General features: G+C 39.9%; 1 protein-coding gene across 8 annotated transcripts in view; it reads left to right on the top strand.

Moving 5' to 3' along the window:
* ralgapa2 (Ral GTPase activating protein catalytic subunit alpha 2) overlaps positions 1-19,614 on the top strand; it is a 92,756-nt gene that overhangs the window by 35,421 nt on the left and 37,721 nt on the right. For 6 of the 8 annotated variants that reach the window (XR_009676466.1, XM_061063265.1, XM_061063266.1 and 3 more), the window contains exons 8-29: positions 1,262-1,400; positions 2,072-2,280; positions 2,618-2,857; positions 3,086-3,268; positions 3,857-3,991; positions 4,173-4,321; positions 4,477-4,588; positions 4,854-5,091; positions 5,407-5,586; positions 7,705-7,851; positions 8,259-8,381; positions 8,780-8,865; positions 8,961-9,051; positions 9,309-9,482; positions 10,389-10,556; positions 11,252-11,445; positions 11,709-11,807; positions 12,445-12,600; positions 16,399-16,527; positions 17,535-17,663; positions 17,893-17,951; positions 18,317-18,425. Coding sequence is in view for 7 of the 8 variants with exons in the window: in XM_061063265.1 (XP_060919248.1) it covers positions 1,262-1,400; positions 2,072-2,280; positions 2,618-2,857; positions 3,086-3,268; positions 3,857-3,991; positions 4,173-4,321; positions 4,477-4,588; positions 4,854-5,091; positions 5,407-5,586; positions 7,705-7,851; positions 8,259-8,381; positions 8,780-8,865; positions 8,961-9,051; positions 9,309-9,482; positions 10,389-10,556; positions 11,252-11,445; positions 11,709-11,807; positions 12,445-12,600; positions 16,399-16,527; positions 17,535-17,663; positions 17,893-17,951; positions 18,317-18,425 (3,249 nt within the window). In the remaining variant the exon portion in view is untranslated. The remainder of the gene's footprint in view (positions 1-1,261; positions 1,401-2,071; positions 2,281-2,617; positions 2,858-3,085; positions 3,269-3,856; positions 3,992-4,172; positions 4,322-4,476; positions 4,589-4,853; positions 5,092-5,406; positions 5,587-7,704; positions 7,852-8,258; positions 8,382-8,779; positions 8,866-8,960; positions 9,052-9,308; positions 9,483-10,388; positions 10,557-11,251; positions 11,446-11,708; positions 11,808-12,444; positions 12,601-16,398; positions 16,528-17,534; positions 17,664-17,892; positions 17,952-18,316; positions 18,426-19,614) is intronic. The other 2 variants (XM_061063269.1, XM_061063267.1) reach the window with 2 other exon arrangements.

The following is a 19,614-nucleotide window of genomic DNA, read 5'->3' as shown; positions in this document are numbered from 1 at the left end:
GTGTACATATGACAACATTACATTTTAGCTTTACTGCACCATAATAATTAGTAATTGTAAACTTGGACCTGTTGGTATCATTCATTGGCATGTTGCCTGCCATCTTGTGGTCACAAAAGCAAATTACACTTTTCAGTGTGCATTCATGATGGTAACAACTTTCACTAAAAGCTTTGCAGCTGGTCCCATCAGAAAAACTCATCCAGCAACAAAGTCCCTTCAGATTTACGATTGAAACTTTTCTTTGTTATTAATGTATTTGTGTTTGTTTCTTGATATGGAATACAACTTTGACTCATTTCATCAAAAGCAACAAGCTAAAAAATATTGTTAAACATGAAGTATAAGTAAACCTGATTTATTGACTGGCACTATACCTGACATGATGAGTGATACCTTGCCTGCTGACTTACTAATGGACACCATACTTCACATGATGACTGATACCGTAATGACTTACTGACTTGAATTATACCTTACTAACTGGCACCTTACCTTACTGAGTGACACATAGCTATGACTCCTAGTCATTTGTGTCGTTCCTGCAGACACAAATTAAATTCAGGAGATTTGTTATATTGTTGACTTATTTAGTTTTAGAATGGCTATCTTTAGGCTTTAAAATAAACACATTTTCTCTGAGACAACTACTTCCTTATTTTGTCTTTTGCTTTTAGTTTAATACTTTGTTACACAATGGTGGCTTTACCATGTTATACAGAAAAATAAACCAAATGTCCCTACCTCAGGACATAATTTTTGTGAAAACTACCACCTGTTTAAAGACAGTGTGTATTTTTATAATGATCAGGTCCTACTTATCACAAATTGATTGGAGGAATTAAAAATGCTTTTAATTCAACAGTTACTAAACTACCCTAGTGGATGGGCTCTCCCTCAAAAACTAACATCCCCATAAATGTGCTGAAAAGAGAAGCTGACTTTAAAAAACGAGTTATGTCATAAGAGTGTTTATTTTCAGTGTTTATTTTGGTTGCACAGTGTGTGTTACATGGAGCACTCAGGTAGTTTGTAATCCTTTTCTTGTGCAACAATAAGGTAAAAAACTAAAAGCCATATCAGTTGTTAAGTGGTTTAGAGTCTGTTTATTCTTGCACATAGCCCTGTATCTGTACTCTTTGTTTGTGCAACCTTGAAACTATTGTGTTGCCAACACTATACCGCCACTGTGGGAGTGATGCTGGAATCATCTCCTCTCCCTGTAGCCTGACCTTGTCTGTCTCTGTTCTCTGTTTGCCAGGCGTCCAGTTTAGAATGGAAGAACAAAGAAAACCAGGACACTGGCTTCAGGTTTCTCTTCAGCCTTTTCAAGAAGTACTACCTTCCACATCTATTCCCCTCCTTCACCAAGCATACAAATCTCTACAAGCCTTTATTAGGTAAGCTGTCATACAGTATATAGGTATAGATTTGCCTTTCTGCCAAAGCCTCTTAAACAGAATTTTCTATAATTGGTTTAGTTCTACTAATGTGTATAACCTGTAATCAAACTCAAGAGTGTCTATTTGTGAGGTGAAAGCTCTTTCTACTTAGTAAAATAGAAATACAATGTTTTAAAATAATCTGACATTTGACTCTAATACAGCTTTGACTGTTAGCAGAATATGTGTTCCCCATGCTTAATGATGAAAAGTAATGGGTTATCAATTCAATTCATAAAACTTTATTTGTCCCCGGGGGGCAATTCAAATATTCTACAGTGTTACGTTTCTCACTCTTTAATGTGCATTTGTGGTATACCCTTTGGCCCCAGAAACGTACCTGCTGCGTGAAATTAAAAGGCAAAATTAAAAACTGCACGGGACTCCAATACAACACAAACAAAAAAAAATGTATGGTTTAACAAGTGAGCAATAGAAAATCATTGCTGTACAAAATGTTATCTGCTTGTTCAGTTTCCAAAGCTATGTTAAGTGAACACATTTTGTAGCACCTCAACAGCAAAATTTCTCCAATTTCTGCTTGTTCCCATGCTCTTCTTCTGATGCCCTCTTTCAATTATCTTTCTCTAATCATCCTCCACTTTTCCCCCATTGTTTTGCTCAATTAGACCTACCCCACCACAGACCAAAACCCTTGTACGTGCCAGTGACACGAAACAATGAAAGCACCTTCTGCACCAGAGATCAGTACCTGGCACCCCGTGTGGCCTTCATCACCTGGCTGGTCACCTTCTTCCTGGAGAAGAAGTATGTCAGCAGCGCTGTCGCGGTGCAGGGCACCAAGAACGGCACTGAGGTCATTCCCAAACTCATCCAGGTGAGCATGATGTGGCAGTGAGTTTAGAGTTTATACATTTTAACATCTGAGAACACTTATTTTAACTTACATATATCAACTTGAATTCCATTGAAAATAACACAATATACAACACAAATTGGAATATTTTATTGTCATGGCGAGCATAGATGTTTGTTCCCCATACAGATGTCCATAGACACAGTCAATTTTTAGTGTAGTGACCGACCAATTATTTGATAGTATGGAAGCAGCCCCATTGCACACACTCTGTAACCTGTATTGAAACAGGTTTTTACTTTTTTTTTTTTTTTTTTACATCATGTAAACGTACTGATTGTGTCTCCTTGGTGCCCAGACTGTCACTGCAGGCAGTAGCAGCCAGGATAAGGATAGGACATCAGATGGGGATCCTACTGGGCCAGCGGGGGAGCCTGAGAAGAGCCACTCCAACAGCAGCACGCTGTCAGACCGACGGCCAAGTGATTCCAGTTTGTGTAGCATTGAGGAGGAGCACCGTTATGTCTATGATATGGTGCATGCAATCCTGCTGTCCACCAGGGACAATGTGAATTTTGTCAACGAGGTCTTCCACCAGGTACACTGTGGTCACCAAGCCATATTTCTTTTTTTCATATTTGAAAAATTAGTGACATTCATTCATGATATGAATGCTGGCTGGATGCTGATGTTGTGATAACATGTACTGTGTTGCCCTCTGCTGGCCGTTTGTTAACATTACTTTAAAGTCCTACCAGGCTAACATTTTAAACTTTAAACAGTGCTGTTATAGATAAGTTTTGAAGTCAATATTCCCTCTCCTTAGGCCTTCCTGTTGCCGTCCTGTGAGGCATCAGCAACCAGGAAGGTGATCAAAGTGTACAGGAAGTGGATCCTGCAGGAGAAGCCCAGCTTTATGACAGAGCCTGACAAAAACACCCAGAAAGATGAAGTGGACGACAGCTCTAGACAGATACTTAGCCTGGAGGCAAACAGCATGCATGCACAGGTGAAACCCATTGAACTAAAAAAAAAAATGAAAAAAATGTTTTGAGTAAGAGGGTCACAAACTGCATTTTAGGTCACTGAAACAAATCTTTTGGAAAACTCCTTCCATGGTGAAGACTTTCAGAAATTCTGTTAAAGGTGTTTAAGTGTAGACAGGGACAACAGAGTTTTGGGCTTGTAGCATCACACAGTACGCAGATTTCTCCTCCGTTTGGTGTCATTGTGCGATGCTGGCACTTTACATGACTAGCGCTGGTGTTAACATTGCTAACTATACTTTTTACATGCTTACACATACATACACAGTTGCTTTCCCACTATGTTGACGAGCAGATGCGCATAAATGGACAACTTTGTAAATGAAATGTTCATTGCAGAGAAATGGCGGGAAAAAAAATAGCATGTCAAGGACATCCTTTTTGTCTTGGCATGCTTATGGCGGCCATATACTTTTGAGAACTTAGCGTGTGTGCACAGGATTATTTTTTAAAACGAAGGAGGAAAACCTCTGTTTTAAAAAATAAACCTGCCTATGTGTGGACTAGTGTCTTTGCTAATGTCTACTGACCAATCACCTTTCGTCTACCAGGTAATCGAGAGTCACGGCCACAAGCGGTCCTCCAGCTGGGGGAGGACTTACTCGTTCAGCAGCGCCATCAGTCGTGGCTTTCTCACAGAGGAGCAGAACAGGGACGTCAAAGCTGGTATCCAGCCCACACTACAGGTCTGTACAAGTGGTCAGAGGTGTGTTTATATCCTGTGACGACAGCACTCTGTGATTACAATTTCACTGTGTACATGACACATTAATGTACATTTTCTCTCTGTTGTTACCTTGTCTTACTCAGTCTTTGTGTCTTGCTGTTTGCTCATTTTTCTGTTTGTTCATGCACCTATATTTGAAGGTGTTCTTGACCAATTCATCCAATGTGTTCCTGTTGGAGCCGTGCCAGGATGTACCAAAACTACTGGACAACCAGGTTGAAGTGTGCAAGGGTGTTCTCAGCATCTATAGGCACATGATCATGGAGCACACGATGAACACACAGACATGGTCAGTGACATGAGGAAATACACATGACAGATTTTCCCAGTTATTCCTTCATGTTTCCTAAATGTCACGGGAGGGAGGGAATTATATGATCATTCTCTATCACTATCTTTTTGTCTTGATTGACACTGTTCTTATTTGCTATCTGTGTTGAACAGGGAACAGTTGCTGCAGGTACTGCTGAGGATCACAGAGGCGGTGATGAAGAGGCCACAGGAAAACCAAAGAAAAGACAGCTTTGCTGAAAGTTTAGCCTCGATACTCTTTAGGGTAGGTTTAGTTTTTACATGAATTAATATATGAGAATTTTGACTTGAGCGAGTGATTGTGTATTATCACAATACTTACTGGCAGCATTCTGTAAATGTATACTTTGAGGACAGAATATTGAACTTACATAATTCTTGGTTAATAACCAGCACAATTTGTTATTGGGTGTTGACACTCAGAAATAAATGGAACACTAATGGAATTCTTAGCTGTAACATTGTCTGTCAAATGTAACGCATCTTTTCCTGTCTCATCTTGCATGCAGACCATCATTGTGGCGTGGGTGCGGGCCAACCTGTGCGTATTTATCTCCCGGGAACTATGGGACGAGCTGCTGGCAGTGCTGTCCTCTCTTACCTGCTGGGAGGAGCTGGTGACAGAGTGGGCCAGCATCATGGATTCGCTGACGGCTGTGCTGGCACGCTCCATTTATGGCCTGGACATGGCCAACTTGCCTCTGGACAAACTCAGCGAACAGAAGGAGAAGAAGCAGAGAGGACGTGGTGAGGGGGAGAAATTAGGGAAGAAATTGAGATGTTGATATTTGGGTAAACAAAGGTTTAAATTTGACCTCTTGAAAGATCCTAGTAACTTTACAGTTGAGCTGTTACATTAGGACATGCTCTAAAGAACTAAAAGAATATAGAAAAAAATGAAATAAAAAAACTAGAATACCATTACCATAGAAATCCTTAAAATTCCCACAGTGAATTGTCATTTTCTTAGAGGTTAATGGTGCTAAATCTAATCGATAGCTGATTGTGAATACAAAATGTGTGCAAAAGCCTTTGCAATGAGACAGTCTTTTATTTTTGCAGGAGTGATTCAGGACTCCCAGAAGGCAGCAGCTGTAGCGCGTTCCTTCTCACTGAGTTGGCGAAATCAAGGGGAGCAGAGCGGGCCAGGAGTCCAGGAGCCCATGAGGATTCGTTCCGCCACTACATCGGGAGCTCCAGGTGTAGAGAAAGCACGTAACAATGTTCGACAGAAGGCCTCCGGTAAATACTTGTAATATTATTGATTACAGTGTTTTGTTGTAGGTCCCCATAGCAAAAAATGAAATACAATGGGGTGACTTTTATAAGACAGGCACTATTCTATACACATGCTGTGTTAATCTTTTGCTTTGTGTAAGCCAACAACACAGAGCTGATAAGCCTCAGGAGCACAGCCTCAGACCACCGGTTTTATTGACTGTGTGTGTAAGCCTTCAGACAGGTCCATGTGTACCCTAGTCCAGGTGTCATTGAAAGGCCCAACACCAAAGACAAAGAGGCCAGCAGATGGCCCCCATTGTTCCCCTCACTTGTCACTGGCCAATGTCAACATGTTTCTATGTCAGCTCAATTGCAGTCATACAGCACAATCCCCCCTGACAACATGTCAAAGGCCAGCTTTGGACACTCATTGTCATTAGCTCAGTTTGGACACCGCAAACATGCCTTATCTGATGGCAATGTGGCAAGCTAATTATAAGTTGAGCTGGAAGGCAGTTGAGAAGTAACTAGCTGCAGTGCTTGTCTTGCTCGTCTTAATTTTGTCTAGACAGAATCTTAATATGGAGGATAAAAGACAGAGATGAACCCGTTGCGTTCCCTGCCCTTCCGCCCGTCCAATTACCACCAACATACTAAAATGATGAGCTTGTTGAGCTAGGAGCAGATGTGTTTGTGCCTGAAGGATGAAGTCTTAGAAGGGATTTGTGTACATGTTTGTGTGTGTGCTGACACATTTATTATGCGTCTTGTGTGTGCATGTTAATGCACCTATTCTGTTAGTCTGCTTATTTGTATCCTTGTGCAAGCCAAGATGGACATTAAACACTACCGCTTCAAATTCCCTTCCCTTTCTTTGGCCTAATTGGATTTCTCCCACATTGATCTTCAAAGGCCTGGCAGCCCTCCTCCCTAGTCCTCAAGAAAAGCCCACACATCAATTGAACGGCAGTTTTTGATAGTTTCATTAAGAGTGTAATTAATGCTCATTAATATGCATAAATGGTAAGCAGTGGCAGGCTGTAGCAGAGACGATGTATCTCTCTTGCTGAAAGGCATAATTAAAGTGTGTTGAAAACAGAGAATAGAACTGTCCTCTTTCATTGCTCTCTTTGAGATTAAGTCTGAAGTACCAGCCAGATACAATGGCAATGCCTCGGCAATGACAACTGTCAAAACTTGGCTGCACTTGTTCATGCAAATGCAAACTAATATTGTTGTGAACTTGTTGAAAGAAAGAAGCTGGATATATTATTATGGTACAAATTAGGGATTTCTAACAACAGAGAGCCAGCCCATCTCTCACTCTGCCACTGAGGTGTGATCTATTTTATTATATTATTTTGTGTGAGCCAACATGGACAGAGAAGACAGTGCCAGTCTAGTTTTGAGCCCTCCAGATCAGATTGCTGGACGGTTTCATTTTACTGACCAATATATACAAATTTAAGATTCCCATCATATGCCACCATTTACAAGCAAGGGATGAATACAGCACTTCAGCTAGCCAGCTAGCTAGTTGCTATTTTTAACCACATTTAATTGTTTTTACCCGTAAAATGTGACCCTGTTATAAGTGCATAAACATGTAACATCTGAGTTAGAGTTAAGTTTGATGTTTAGATCAATGATGTTAGAGTAACGTAAAGATCCAAACAGTGTAAGAGAAACATCGACACAACTATGAGAACAACAACATATGAAGAAGCATCGTCATTAGTATGACGTCTCGCAGCTCAATCGAGGGACATTCAATATCTCATGTGTTTATCTGCTGGACAACAACTATCGGCCAAAAGGGGGTAGATACTGACTAATGTAAACTCTGGTCCCAACAAGTGTCTGTTAGAGGATACATCTTGCACATATACACAACATGAATACAGAAAAATACCTTTATTCTCATGTTTGTGAATTTGCAGCTTCCACGACTTCAAATGTGTTTTTTTTTATTGTCAGTCATATTCAGATTTGAATGAATACTGAGTTGACCTTGTTCAGGTCAAAATCTGGTTCTGCTCTCATGTACTCTGCTTGTATTGATTACTGTCTTCTTCCCCTTTCGTCTTTTCTCTTATCACTTCTTTGTTCTCTTTTGTCTTTTTTTTTTTCTGATGGAAGCTAAGCGAAGCCAGTCAATCAGCAACTGTGTCCATCTATGCGAGGCTTTGCCAACTGCTAAAAGTGTTCCTATGCTGCTCCACACTGTGAGCTCTTTCTTACCTGGTATCTCTTCTGGTAACTCTGCTTGCTCTCATAGACTCTCAGGTAAATGTATTCTGAGAGCTGCATGTGTGTTTGTGTGTTGATGACCTACGCCCTTCCTTTCTGTGCATCTGTCACTATCTGTTATATTCAAACCATTTCTGTGTCTCTTGTAATGGGGTTAGCACAAAGAGGACTGTGCTTTAACGGGAACTTAAGGCTTTCTTGTTTTTACTTAAAACAGTTTAAAAACAGTGTGTCTGCATCATTACTGCATGTGTGCAAGTCTTATACTCTCCTATTTTTAAGAAATATGTCAATGCTCACGTCACAGAAACCGTGTCTTTAAATCCATAAAATAACAAATGCCATATTTTGTTGTGTTTACATTTATTGCGTTCGTGTTTTGTTTTGTTTTCGGTCTTGTGACTCCGCCTAATCACCTGCACTTCTTTCCTGTTGTCTGTCAGATGTGGAGGAGTGTCAGCTGTCAGAATGTGGAGGAGAGGAGGAGCTTGGAGGTGGAGAAAGTCCTCTGCCACGTAGCAGCAGCACCTCAGACATCACCCAACAAGTGTCTGACACTTTACCAGGTAGAATCTGGGCACTCCAGTTGACATCTTTACATGTCAAATGAAACATTAATATAGATCTCTACATCCCTTTATTCATGTCTTTATTGAATTGTTTTGCTCCTATAAAGGGAAAAGGGAAACAGGGCATGAGAGATGTATTTTCATGTGGAATTTGATCTATGGCTTTTATTCATCTGTTGTATTTGTCTATTTCACTGGATCCATTTATCACAAATAACATTTGCCATACAATCAAATGTAAGAAAGAAGTAGTAACGTTCAGCATCGTTTGAAGCCACTACAATGACAGATAGAAGAAAGAAAGAAATTCATGAAGAAAATACACATGTTGCTTTTTGTAGAAGCTGCTGTAAGATAACTCTCTTTTATTAATATAATCCCTTGTTGCACCTCAGCCCAGAAGAGAGAGTACTCCCCTACTTCATGTGGCTCTGATAGCAGGACATCTGAGGGAAGGAGAGAGAGTAGTGAGCCACCAGTGGTAAGGAGAATCATCTTTTGTAAAGTATTACTTTGATGTAACAGGAATTCCACATACAAGGATGTCTTCTTTAATATTTGTTTCTCTATTCTCAGATCCTCATTCGGCAGAGCAGCAGTCCAGCCGAGACAGAGTGCAATTCTGAGGGACACACAAACTACTCTAGACCCAAACTCAGAGAGAAAAGTTAGAGAATACATTATGATATGATCACTGTAATATCTGCATAGCTGTGTTTTAAAATCGATGTGAGGAATTACATCTTAAATGTAAATATATAAATATACAAGTTAAACCCAGCATTGTAGTGTCATAAAAAAAACCTACTCTTTGCATGGATTCATAGTCCATACACAGCCAGACCATTCCTTCTCATAATTCTCTAGTTGAACTTCTTCCACTTTTAATGTTGTTTATCCACCACATTCATCCAACATTTGTAGGTGAGAGTATAAGCAGTGAGACGTCCAACGGCTACCTCAACGAGGCCGAAGTTACCTGGCAAGCCTTTGATGATGAGGCTGACACTCAGTCCACACAGTCAGCTCACATGGACGTGACATCTGACCCCCAGAGCCAGGGTAGTTTGCTTCTCAGCCACAATGAGGCTCTCGCAGGTAATAGAACTGTTAAAAAAAAAAAACTCAATGAGCGATTTGGCTATTTCAACCCTTTTTTTTTCCTACAATAAATTACTTTTAGAATCTAATACAGTCGACAAAAATATGTTTTGGAACTACTTCATCACTTCTCAGGATAAATAAGTTGACCGTAACTTTAAAATAGTTATATTGTGTTGTTGTCTGGAGCAGCATTATTACAGGGTTAGCTATAGAACTGCGGAATTCAGTCCCATTGGGCCATTAAGAAAGTAAACGTGTCATTACTGTCTTTTTCTGTTTTTCATTACTTATTGGTTCTGTGTCTGTGAAATGATTTTATCCAGCAACAACACTAGAAATGGTATTACTTATAGAGCAATCCTTTGTAAACATTTAGCACTCAGGAAAATTAACTTGAAATAGTCCTCTAGGTTTTTCATGGCTGTGTACTGATCCAGCTGGGTCATAGTTCTTCCTATAACCTTGCCCTTGAGGGATTAGTCATTTGCAGACAGACTGTCCCACTCAGGGAAATGAACCTGCTTGTAAGTATCTGATACAATACCTCTCTAGCCAAGCAGTGTAATTGTTTAAAGCTCCGGACAGCTTGTGTGTCAGTCTTGCGTTTAAGTTTTTCAAAGAAAAAGTGGCCTGTGTTCCCCAGTTTGATCTGACAGAACAATTGTAAGTGGCAGTTATTTTTATTCTTATAATACTCACGATATGATTTATTATCAGACATTAGTTTTGTTAAACTCTACATTTTTAGTGTCACCCTCCTTCCTCCTCACTGTCATTTTACCCTTCCCAGCCTTCTGTGAACTTTCTGTTCCCCGTTGGGATCATCATGAAGTTGTCACTCTTTTCCATGATCCCTTCCTCAAACCCAGTTTTATTCTTTTCCCCTTGTTGTTTTTTTAGGTCCTGAGTGTTCCCTTTCTCCCCACTCTGCATCCTTGTCCTACCACCACCACAACCACTACCACTACCCCCAGATCCCGCCCTCTTCACCGGCCCTGCTGGTGCACACAGAGTGCCCCCTGGATGACAACATGCATCAGTCTGTCTTACACATGCCACATCACTTGGGTACTGCTCCCCAGCTGCTACTCATTATATAGATCACATAGTCCTCATTTGCATCTCCATGTTTTTCAGCCTAACCTTTATTTCCTTTGCTTCAAGACACTCATTTCCATGTTTGCTCGTGTTTTTCATTTCCCCAGATAATCCTGTTCAATTTCTTGATTGAATTAGGGAAATTGCCTTTTCTGGTTCTCCTTAAAAACAAACATGCATTCCTGCTTATTCTCTTTTTAGTTGAACCTAACATTTGATTCAAAAGCTGAGCCTTAACTCCCTTTACTCCTACGTGTTCTTCTGCTGCTCACAAGGTGGCAATGTCCTCCTACAAATCAACCTTATTTGGCTGATGCATGTGATTTGTGCCTTATTCCAAAAGTGTTCAAGTGCTTTGATAAATTTCATTAGACAATGATAGTACTTGGACACAGTTGAAAATAATGCACAAGGTAAATAACAGGAATTGGTCAACAAGTGCTCAAACATTGACTGGATGGTTTGAGGGTTTAGTTATCTTCCAATAGTTACAGACAAGCAACAAAATATATAGAAGAAGAAGTGTTCTGCATTTGTTGACCGAATCCCATAAACTCTATGAAATTGCATTTTGTTCAATTTTAACAGGTGCCAATATTTTGGGTGCTACCTGGTAAATCATTCTCTAACTCAAACCTCCACAAATTCTGTTTCTGACTCTGCAGACAGCAGTGAGTGTCTTGCTGATGATGTCAGCATCATTGCGGGTGGGACCCTGACTGGTTGGCATGCTGACTCTGCCTTTGTCCTGTGGAGGAGGATTTTGGGTATCCTTGGAGATGTGAACAGCATTCGATGCCCCAAAATCCATGCCAAGGTCTTTTCCTGTCTTTATGAGCTCTGGCACAAGCTGGCAAAGGTATGAGTAAGAGCTTAAACAAACTCTGCTTGTTTAGAGTTGTATCTCATTTAGAAAATATCATATGATATAGGTACCCTTTGTTTCAATATGTTTGTGTTCTCATTATCTCCCTGTTTATGTAAGAAAACAGTTTCTATGAAAATGTAAATAGAATTTCAAACCAAAGGTCAACAGAATTTTCTCCTGTACTTTCTCACATAAATGCTTAGAGATCATGCATGGTGGTTTTGTTAATTGCCTCAATGAACATGTGCTTACAGATCCGGGACAATCTTGGGATCAGTGTGGACAACCAGTCCTCTCCACCTCAGCCTGCCTTCATCCCTCCTCTTCGAATGCTGGCCTCCTGGCTATTTAGGGTATTAAAAACTCCCAGACACAGCAGACAACACTCACAGTAATTGAATTCTTGGGGAATAAGAATAATAATGTGCCACAAGCCACCCAGGTACTGAGGGTATGATTTTAAGTGTGGTAATGTTAAGTAGTATAAGGCCTCCAGAAATAATTAATATAAAACTTAAATTAAAAAAATAATAATAATAAAAAAGGTCTGGTAATATGTTTGTAGTAGCTGTTTTACTCTTTATGTGGTAGGTGTTTCCCTGGGAGACGCCTCTAATGCTCAAGAAGGAATTTGATTACATGAAATTAAATAGAACAAAATGAAAATGGTAAGCTCAAGCATAGGAAGACGCTGTGACTGAACACACAACACATTTATCAACATCTTATTGTATTATTCCAGGAAAAAAATCTGACACATTCAATTAAAACTCAGAAATGTCTAATTTCCTTTATTGTTGGAAAAAGGCTACTGTGTTCACATTAGATTCTCATTGGTTACAACTGATACCAAGTTTGACACATTTCTACCACGGGAAAAACAAGCCACAAACTTCTCCCATCATCCCTTCAACATTTAATGCAGATGTTGAACATGTCAAAGTACTGAACTCTTCATTATAACACTTAACGTTTCTCTCCCCTCCACAGGCAACAATGCTGCCTGCTGAGTACAAGGCTGGTAAGCTGCAGGCCTACAAGCTGATCTGTGAGATGATGACCAGGCAACAGGATGTTCTCCCCAACAGCGATTTTTTGGTACACCTCTACCACATCATTCACAAGGGCGTCACCAGCGACGACCAGGTACAGTCAGCCAATAGGGGGCACCTTCATGATAGATGCCAGTTGTTCTGTTTTTCACCACTAGATGGAACACCAGACAAACTCTTGTGATGTATATACATCTGTGTTTTTTTTTCCTGTGTGAAGTGACTGCACTGATTCCTAATCAACTATTACTTCTTAATGTACATAAAATATACTTGTGTTTAATAATCTACAACTAAATGGGTCCAATGAAAGATTTTTGTTTACATGTTAAAGAAGTTCAGTAAGGTGCAATGCAAAGTAACTACGTTGAGTCCTTGATGCAGCTAGTGATTTTGAAAACTGTGTGCCAACCAGTGGTGATGAAGAATGCTTCTATGTTTTGGCATCTTCCACCTGCTTCAGCCACACCCTTCGTTGTATTTAAATCTGGCCAGGCTCCATTTCTTCCAGACCAAGCCGAGTAAAGATGAATGGAGTCTCCAAAAACAAAGGATTGGGATAAATGTGTGTGTGGTTGGGGAGGGGGGGTTTTGGAAGCAACTGTGTGCTGTGTGTGTATGTATATGCCCTCCTGGCTTGGTTTCTATTGCGTCTTGGCAGTGCGACAAGCTTATTAGAATGTTTTCCATGTCGTTAAATAATGTTTTGAGCCCCTGCCGCGTATACGTGATTAATTAAGGATTGACGTCTGTCGCGCTCCGTTAGACTGACACGTCGGCCAGGGGCCCAGAGTGGGCTGGCCTGCCTTCCTGCCTGCCTGCCTGCATGTGTGTATGCAAGTGTGTGATGGAGCGGGAGGGGAGACTGGGGAACATAGTGTAGAGTAGAGCAATGAGGGGGGCACATTGAGGGACCCGGCAACATTCTCCAGCTTTTGTTGTGGCTCTGTATAATGCGTCGGGGGGGCCAGAGCCAGGCTGGCCACTGAAGCATGCTCAAATTGGCCGGAGAAAAGAGTCCTCACGCCACACAATAGAGGACAGCCGCACGCCTGCTTAACATAAGAAAGTGGCTCTTACACTCCCCCTCCTCCTTCCTCTCTGCCTTTACTCACAACCCCCAACTGAGCAAAAATATATATATTTTTTTTTCTGAATCCTGCAAACAAGTTTATGTATTTATATACACATGTTTTTTAAGATGAAATTATTTTTTCATGCACTAATTTAGATTAAGTGTAAGTGATTACATCAATCCAGGCAATGCAAATAATGACATTATAAAATGTTTAGAGTTAAGTTTAGATTTTTATTCACAGCTTGTATTTTTATCTGAGAGTATTCTAGCTTACAGATGGCAAATATTTCTTTAAACTTTAGGTATTCTCTTTAGGTGTTTCTCGTGGCATCAAATTTACATCAACCAGTTTTGTTTAATAGACAATTGAGGGAATCCCAGTATAAAAACCCTTACCACTAAATTCAGTTTAGCTTAGAGAAAAATGACAGTTCCTGTGGAGAGATTCTCCTAACTGACAGAGTGCCAAGGTCAGGGCTATTGTCCTGGTTGTTCCCTGGTCACTGGTCTCACAAAGGCATGACCGTAGCACAATAGCAGTAATCTATCTAATAGGTCTACTGTCTGGACTGCAGTAGTTTATAGCAAATTATGAAAAGTATAGTGCACACAAACAAAGCCTTTTTGTGCACAAGTTTGGATTGCATAGGCGTAAGTAAACATACAATATATTAGCCACATGTTATTAACTTCTAATATTTATTATTTATTTATGTACAAGCAGACTGATATTTTCCATAGCTCTGTTTTGAGAACAAAGCTGGCTTCTCCTTGACTTACTCTATCTTGTCGCTGCCAAAGAGAAGTCTTTGATCATTCATATAATGTCAGATTAAATTGAGACAGTTGACCTCTAAATCAAAAATGTGGCCGTAGATTATAACTCCACCCTCACAGATGTGCAGGTGGGTTATCTCCTTATATATTCCTGTGTATCTCCTTTCAAAAAAGCCTGTGAAGGGAAACCCCCAGATACTTATCGTATATTGATAACAGTGTCGTTGAATTGCAACAGAAAGTCTTACCAACACTTAACTGGAAACATCCATATGTAGTAAAAAAGAAAAAAAGAAAGAAAGAGGGACCAAAAAAATGTTGTGCAGAGTGATGTCATACTGGACTGAACCCTGTCACCCCAGGGACAAGCAGGTGGGCAGCATGTGCTTTCTTGGAGATGAGGCCAAATGAAAAGGCCTGAGGTGGCTCTATTCAGAGTTACATTAATGCACCTTTTGTTGATGCGGGGGCCTTTCCTACTGCCAACACAGAGCCACACGCCGAGCTCAATTCCCATCACTATACACACTCCTCAAACCAGGTTCCCTCTACTTACACATACAATGGAAAACGCTCTGTTTTCTTTTTATGGCTTCCTCTAAAATGCTCACTTCAGGCAATCAAGCAACAGTTTGCTACATGTTAATTACCTCTGACTGCACTGCACATTGTGTTTCAGAGGTCAATTACCAACAAAATGAGGGTAAAATGGGCCCTCAATCCTAAAGCTCTTCCCTGCAATTTTCCACATTCGCTGCATCGTGTTAGTTTGACTTCTTTTTACTGCTTTAGCCTGTTTATTTTATTCCTCTGTTGTTCACTTGTATTTCCTGTTTACTAAAGCGGGATAATAATGCTACAGATAGATAAATGAGACAGTGCGCCTGCATGTGTGTGTTTTTGTATGTGTCTGTGATTGAGAGAAAGAGATTGTGTGTGTGTGTGTTTGTATGTTTCTGTTCAGCTAGAAACAGGCTGATGTTTGAACTGTCCAATTTACACAAGTTTATGGTCAAGAAGGCAGATGTTTCCTGCTTGGACCTTGCCTTTGTACACAAATGTACAGGCGCATGTCTCAGATAAGAGAGATAACAATGTATCTGTTTTACTATGTAGTTGCATTCTTATATATACATACTTATATATACATACATATATATATACATATATATATATATATATATATGTATGTATATGCATATAATTTCCTGGTTGACTTCATTTGAATTGTATATTTTGTCTTTTTTTTTCCTATTATCCAAAAATCAAAATTGTGTTTTTGTAATTCAAAGGAACTCTGCCTCTTAGCTGCAGCTTGCTTTACCATCTGAACGTAGCGTGGAAAAACTGTTGACAGCTTTTCATGCTCTTGTCTAGCATGGTGTTACACTGTACATACTTGAGCAGTTTGTACAGAGCCCTCTGCAGTACAGCATATGTCAATGTTGAATGAGCACCCATCTGCCACTCAGCCACCCGTACCTCAGCAAAACAATACCTTGTCTCTGGCTTTAATTACAGGTTTGCTTGTGTGTGGATAAACAAGTGACTCATGAAAGTTGGGGTCTTTTGTGCTGCCTCTTATTCTCTGTGAACTATCCATCTGCTGCCCCTCTCTCTCTCTTTCGCTCCCTCTCTCGTCTTTTCGTTCCCACTCTGATTTTCTTCTTTCCTTTGGTGACATGTACAGTTGAGTGCCTTACTCTCCTAAACTGTCTCAGAATGCTAAGTCTACCTGTTGGAGAAAAAGCTTTTTCCCTGCAATGATTCTCACATGGTGGCCCTCTTACCAAATATTTCTGCCTTGACTCCAACCACACTAACAAGTTCCTTTGCTCATACCAATTCTTATTCATTATTATTCATTATTCATTTCCAGTTGAAAGTAATGATAGCAGTTTATTCCTGAATTTATGTATTAGGTCAAGTCAGTTGCTGATAGCTAATAACATAAATATAAATGTGTGTGTGTGTGTGTGTGTGCGCGTGTGCTTGTGCATGTGTTTGTGTGTGTGCATGCGTGCATTTTGTCATCAGGATGTTTTGAACACCATGATCCGTTCCTGCTCTCCTCGTTTCTTCTTCCTCGGCCTGCCAGGCTTCACTATGCTTGTTGGAGATTTCATCACTGCTGCCGCCTGCGTTCTCAGCTCCGGCTCATCAGAGGTATACACACACTTCAGATTTATATGTGATCCAATCTAGAGTCATGCTCTTCAAAAAACTTCAAAAACAAGAAAAGTTGACAAATGTGTCAAAAGTTTTCAAGAATTCCACCTTACCTTAATGCATGACAACAAAGAATAAAACGTTTTATAGAATAGAAATCCTGGTAACGTTTAATCCTCTGTTAATGTCAGATTTATTCACCAACTCATGACTGATAGTTCTATCAACAAACAATGTTCCATTGAAAGTTGTTATATTTTTCAGCATTGAAATTGAAAGGTTCAATTTGTATTGTGAATTCTAGTTATAATTTAAGAGAGTTTGACGCACAAAAAAACTTCCACCCATACTTTCATTGTCAGACTGGATATCTCTGACTTCAAATAATAGCACCGAGCATTGTTCTATATTAAGATGCAAATGCTCCTCCTGAGAAACTTAATTAGTTTATTTGTACAGTTGAGCTTCATCTATCCAAAATTCATATTGTGCTGTACTTCCTAAATGATATGCCAATAAATAAAACATGGTTGAGCTGTATTGAAGACATACAGTTCAGTTAATTGCAGATAAAAACTGGTTTTAACTGGTATTAAAAGCAGAGCGTCTTTTTTAAATCTCCTCTGAGGAACTTTGGCTTTGTGTTGATCTTCACAAACGAGTTGTGTTTTTTCCTTTTTACAACCAAATTCAAAACTTATTCAGAGACCTTGTCTGGAAAATGTTAATAGAAGCTTAGCCTGTAAAACATGATGTACTATCTGCTTTAACATGGAGTCCACAAGACATCAGTCATTTTGTTGTCCAATGCCTACCGTGTGTCAAAGATTCTGCTTAACATCAGCAAAATAGTGAATGACCTCTCGGTTAATTCTGTGAGATCCCTCCAATCCTTTCTCCCAAGATAGTGACCTTCCTGTTTCCAGGAAGTGGGTTTTGTTGATATAGCATGAGGGAATTAATGATAGCATGTTGGCTTTTCACCCCCCTCTCATCTCTGTCAGGCTCCAAGGATGGAGGCTCAGACAATCCTGGGCTCCCTGGTGTGTTTCCCCAATCTTTACCTCCAGATTCCTATACTGCAGCGTGTGCCTGGCTCTGATGACATTGTTGCAGGCAATGAGGATCTCAAGGTAGATGGTCGCATGAGTCCAGTAATGACATTTTAAAAATCTAAAACTACTCACTGCAATGGTGATTTGTAATTTTTAGAAAGATATCAAGCATGTTTGAGACATTAGGAAGCCTTTAACTCATGATAAGAGGTATCAAGTTTCAACAAATATTTATTTTATATTTATTAAGAGTTTATAGCCTTCATTGAAAACAATTTTCAAACTTGAGTTGTCTTTGCTTGTTTAGGATTATTTGGTCAACATCCTGCTAGAGACTGCAACAAAGGAACACTGTGAAGGGGCAAGGTATGTGTCCAGTATTGGTGGAATTGTTTTGTTTTTTTTAATCATAAAGTAAAAAGTAATCACAAATTATTTTTCCCAGGATTATTATGTTTAAACTTGTTAAACAAATTCACAGGGTTAGTGTGTTTAAAGTGTTTCGTGTAACTCTGCATAATATACAGACTGCACAGAGCACATCCAATTCTGTATGATGGGAATGTGCTTAACTTGTAATGAAGTTTTAAATCTATCATTAAAACTCTGGGATGCATTTGTTTATTAAACAAAGGGATTTCTTTTTATGTCCTTTGCTTTTCTCAATACATTTTGTCCAATTCAGGAATTGTATTATTCATAATGTTAGTGTTATATTATGTGTTCTTTAGGTGCATTGCAGTATGTAGTCTGGGTCTGTGGACGTGTGAGGAGCTGATGCAAAAAAACATCCACCACCAGGTTAAAGATGCCATCAATGTTCTGGGAGTAACACTAAAGGTCAGTGACCCTCTGGGAAAGTGAGCCTGAGTTATAAGCTCGCATTTGCAGTTTGAGATCTGTTAACTCAAGTGTACCATGTGATCAGTGAAACACAACTGCACTCTCTCAAAGCGCTTACTGCATGGTCTGTGTTGGCCATTGTAAAAGCAGCAAAATATTTTGAATAGAATGAATCACTGTTCGCCCACTTATCATAAAACAATAGTTGCAGAAGTGTTGTGTTCATCAGTCATTTTTGTTTTACATTAAAGCCACTTTAACTCTCGCACATATAAAGACTGAAGAACAATTTCAATATAGTGAGCCGAAAAAGGTGTGTGAATCAAACACATGCAGTGATGTGACCCACTTGTAAAAGCCCACCTTTTCTCCTGAGTGAAAAGATGCAGAGAGTCAGGGGAGGCTGGTTTTTTTTTTTTTTCATGGAAAAGGGTTTTGGGCGGTGGCGTAATTTTCATGCTACTTGCAGTAGATGTGGGCCAATTTAAGCAGCTACATCTCCCAGCTTCCTGCTCGAGTAACCCCCCCTCCCCCCCTCCCCTCTAATGGAGCAGTAATCACTCCCCTGTACAACTTGACACACAGACTCAGCCAGCCCAAAAATAGAGGGTACAGGCTGGGTGGGGGATCTAGGGGGAAGAGTGCCACTGAGAGTCTCTTTTCTAAAAGCAGGTGCTGAACTCTCAGGGCCCCTTTTTGTGTTTGGCCATTTCTGCACTCCCCACATTGTCTGCCCTTGTTACATGTTGAGAGGCATTCAGCTGGAAGAAATGGGAAATTCTATTTCTCCACAAAGAATTTCAAATCACTGAAGAAATCCACATTTGAAAGAAAATTGTCAACAGTTCAAATCTTTCCTCCAATAAGCCTGGAGAAAATGAGCCATGGTTTGAAGTGAAAATGAAATTATGCTGATTATATACACATTAGGTAAATTACTCAGAATTATCTCATAGTCAGTCTGTGCCTAAACTTTTTCTTCAACGAGCAATGTCTCTCTGCCTTGTCTAGAATATTTGTGCATTTGGATGACATAAATCAGACAACAGTGGGGGGGAAATGATTGTTCAATTTTTAAGTATCACTCAGTGGGGACTATGGAAGATACGGAAACAGTGAAGCCTGTCAATAGGAAAAATAATCTGTGTCCAGAACCCATATCCCAGAAAAGATTTAAATAAAGATG

This window comes from Labrus mixtus, chromosome 18 (genome assembly GCF_963584025.1).
Source record: "Labrus mixtus chromosome 18, fLabMix1.1, whole genome shotgun sequence".
NCBI classification, from domain to species: Eukaryota; Metazoa; Chordata; class Actinopteri; order Labriformes; family Labridae; genus Labrus; species Labrus mixtus.
The sequence above is the reverse complement of the archived record's forward strand: the minus strand, read 5'-3'. Positions and strand labels throughout refer to the sequence as shown.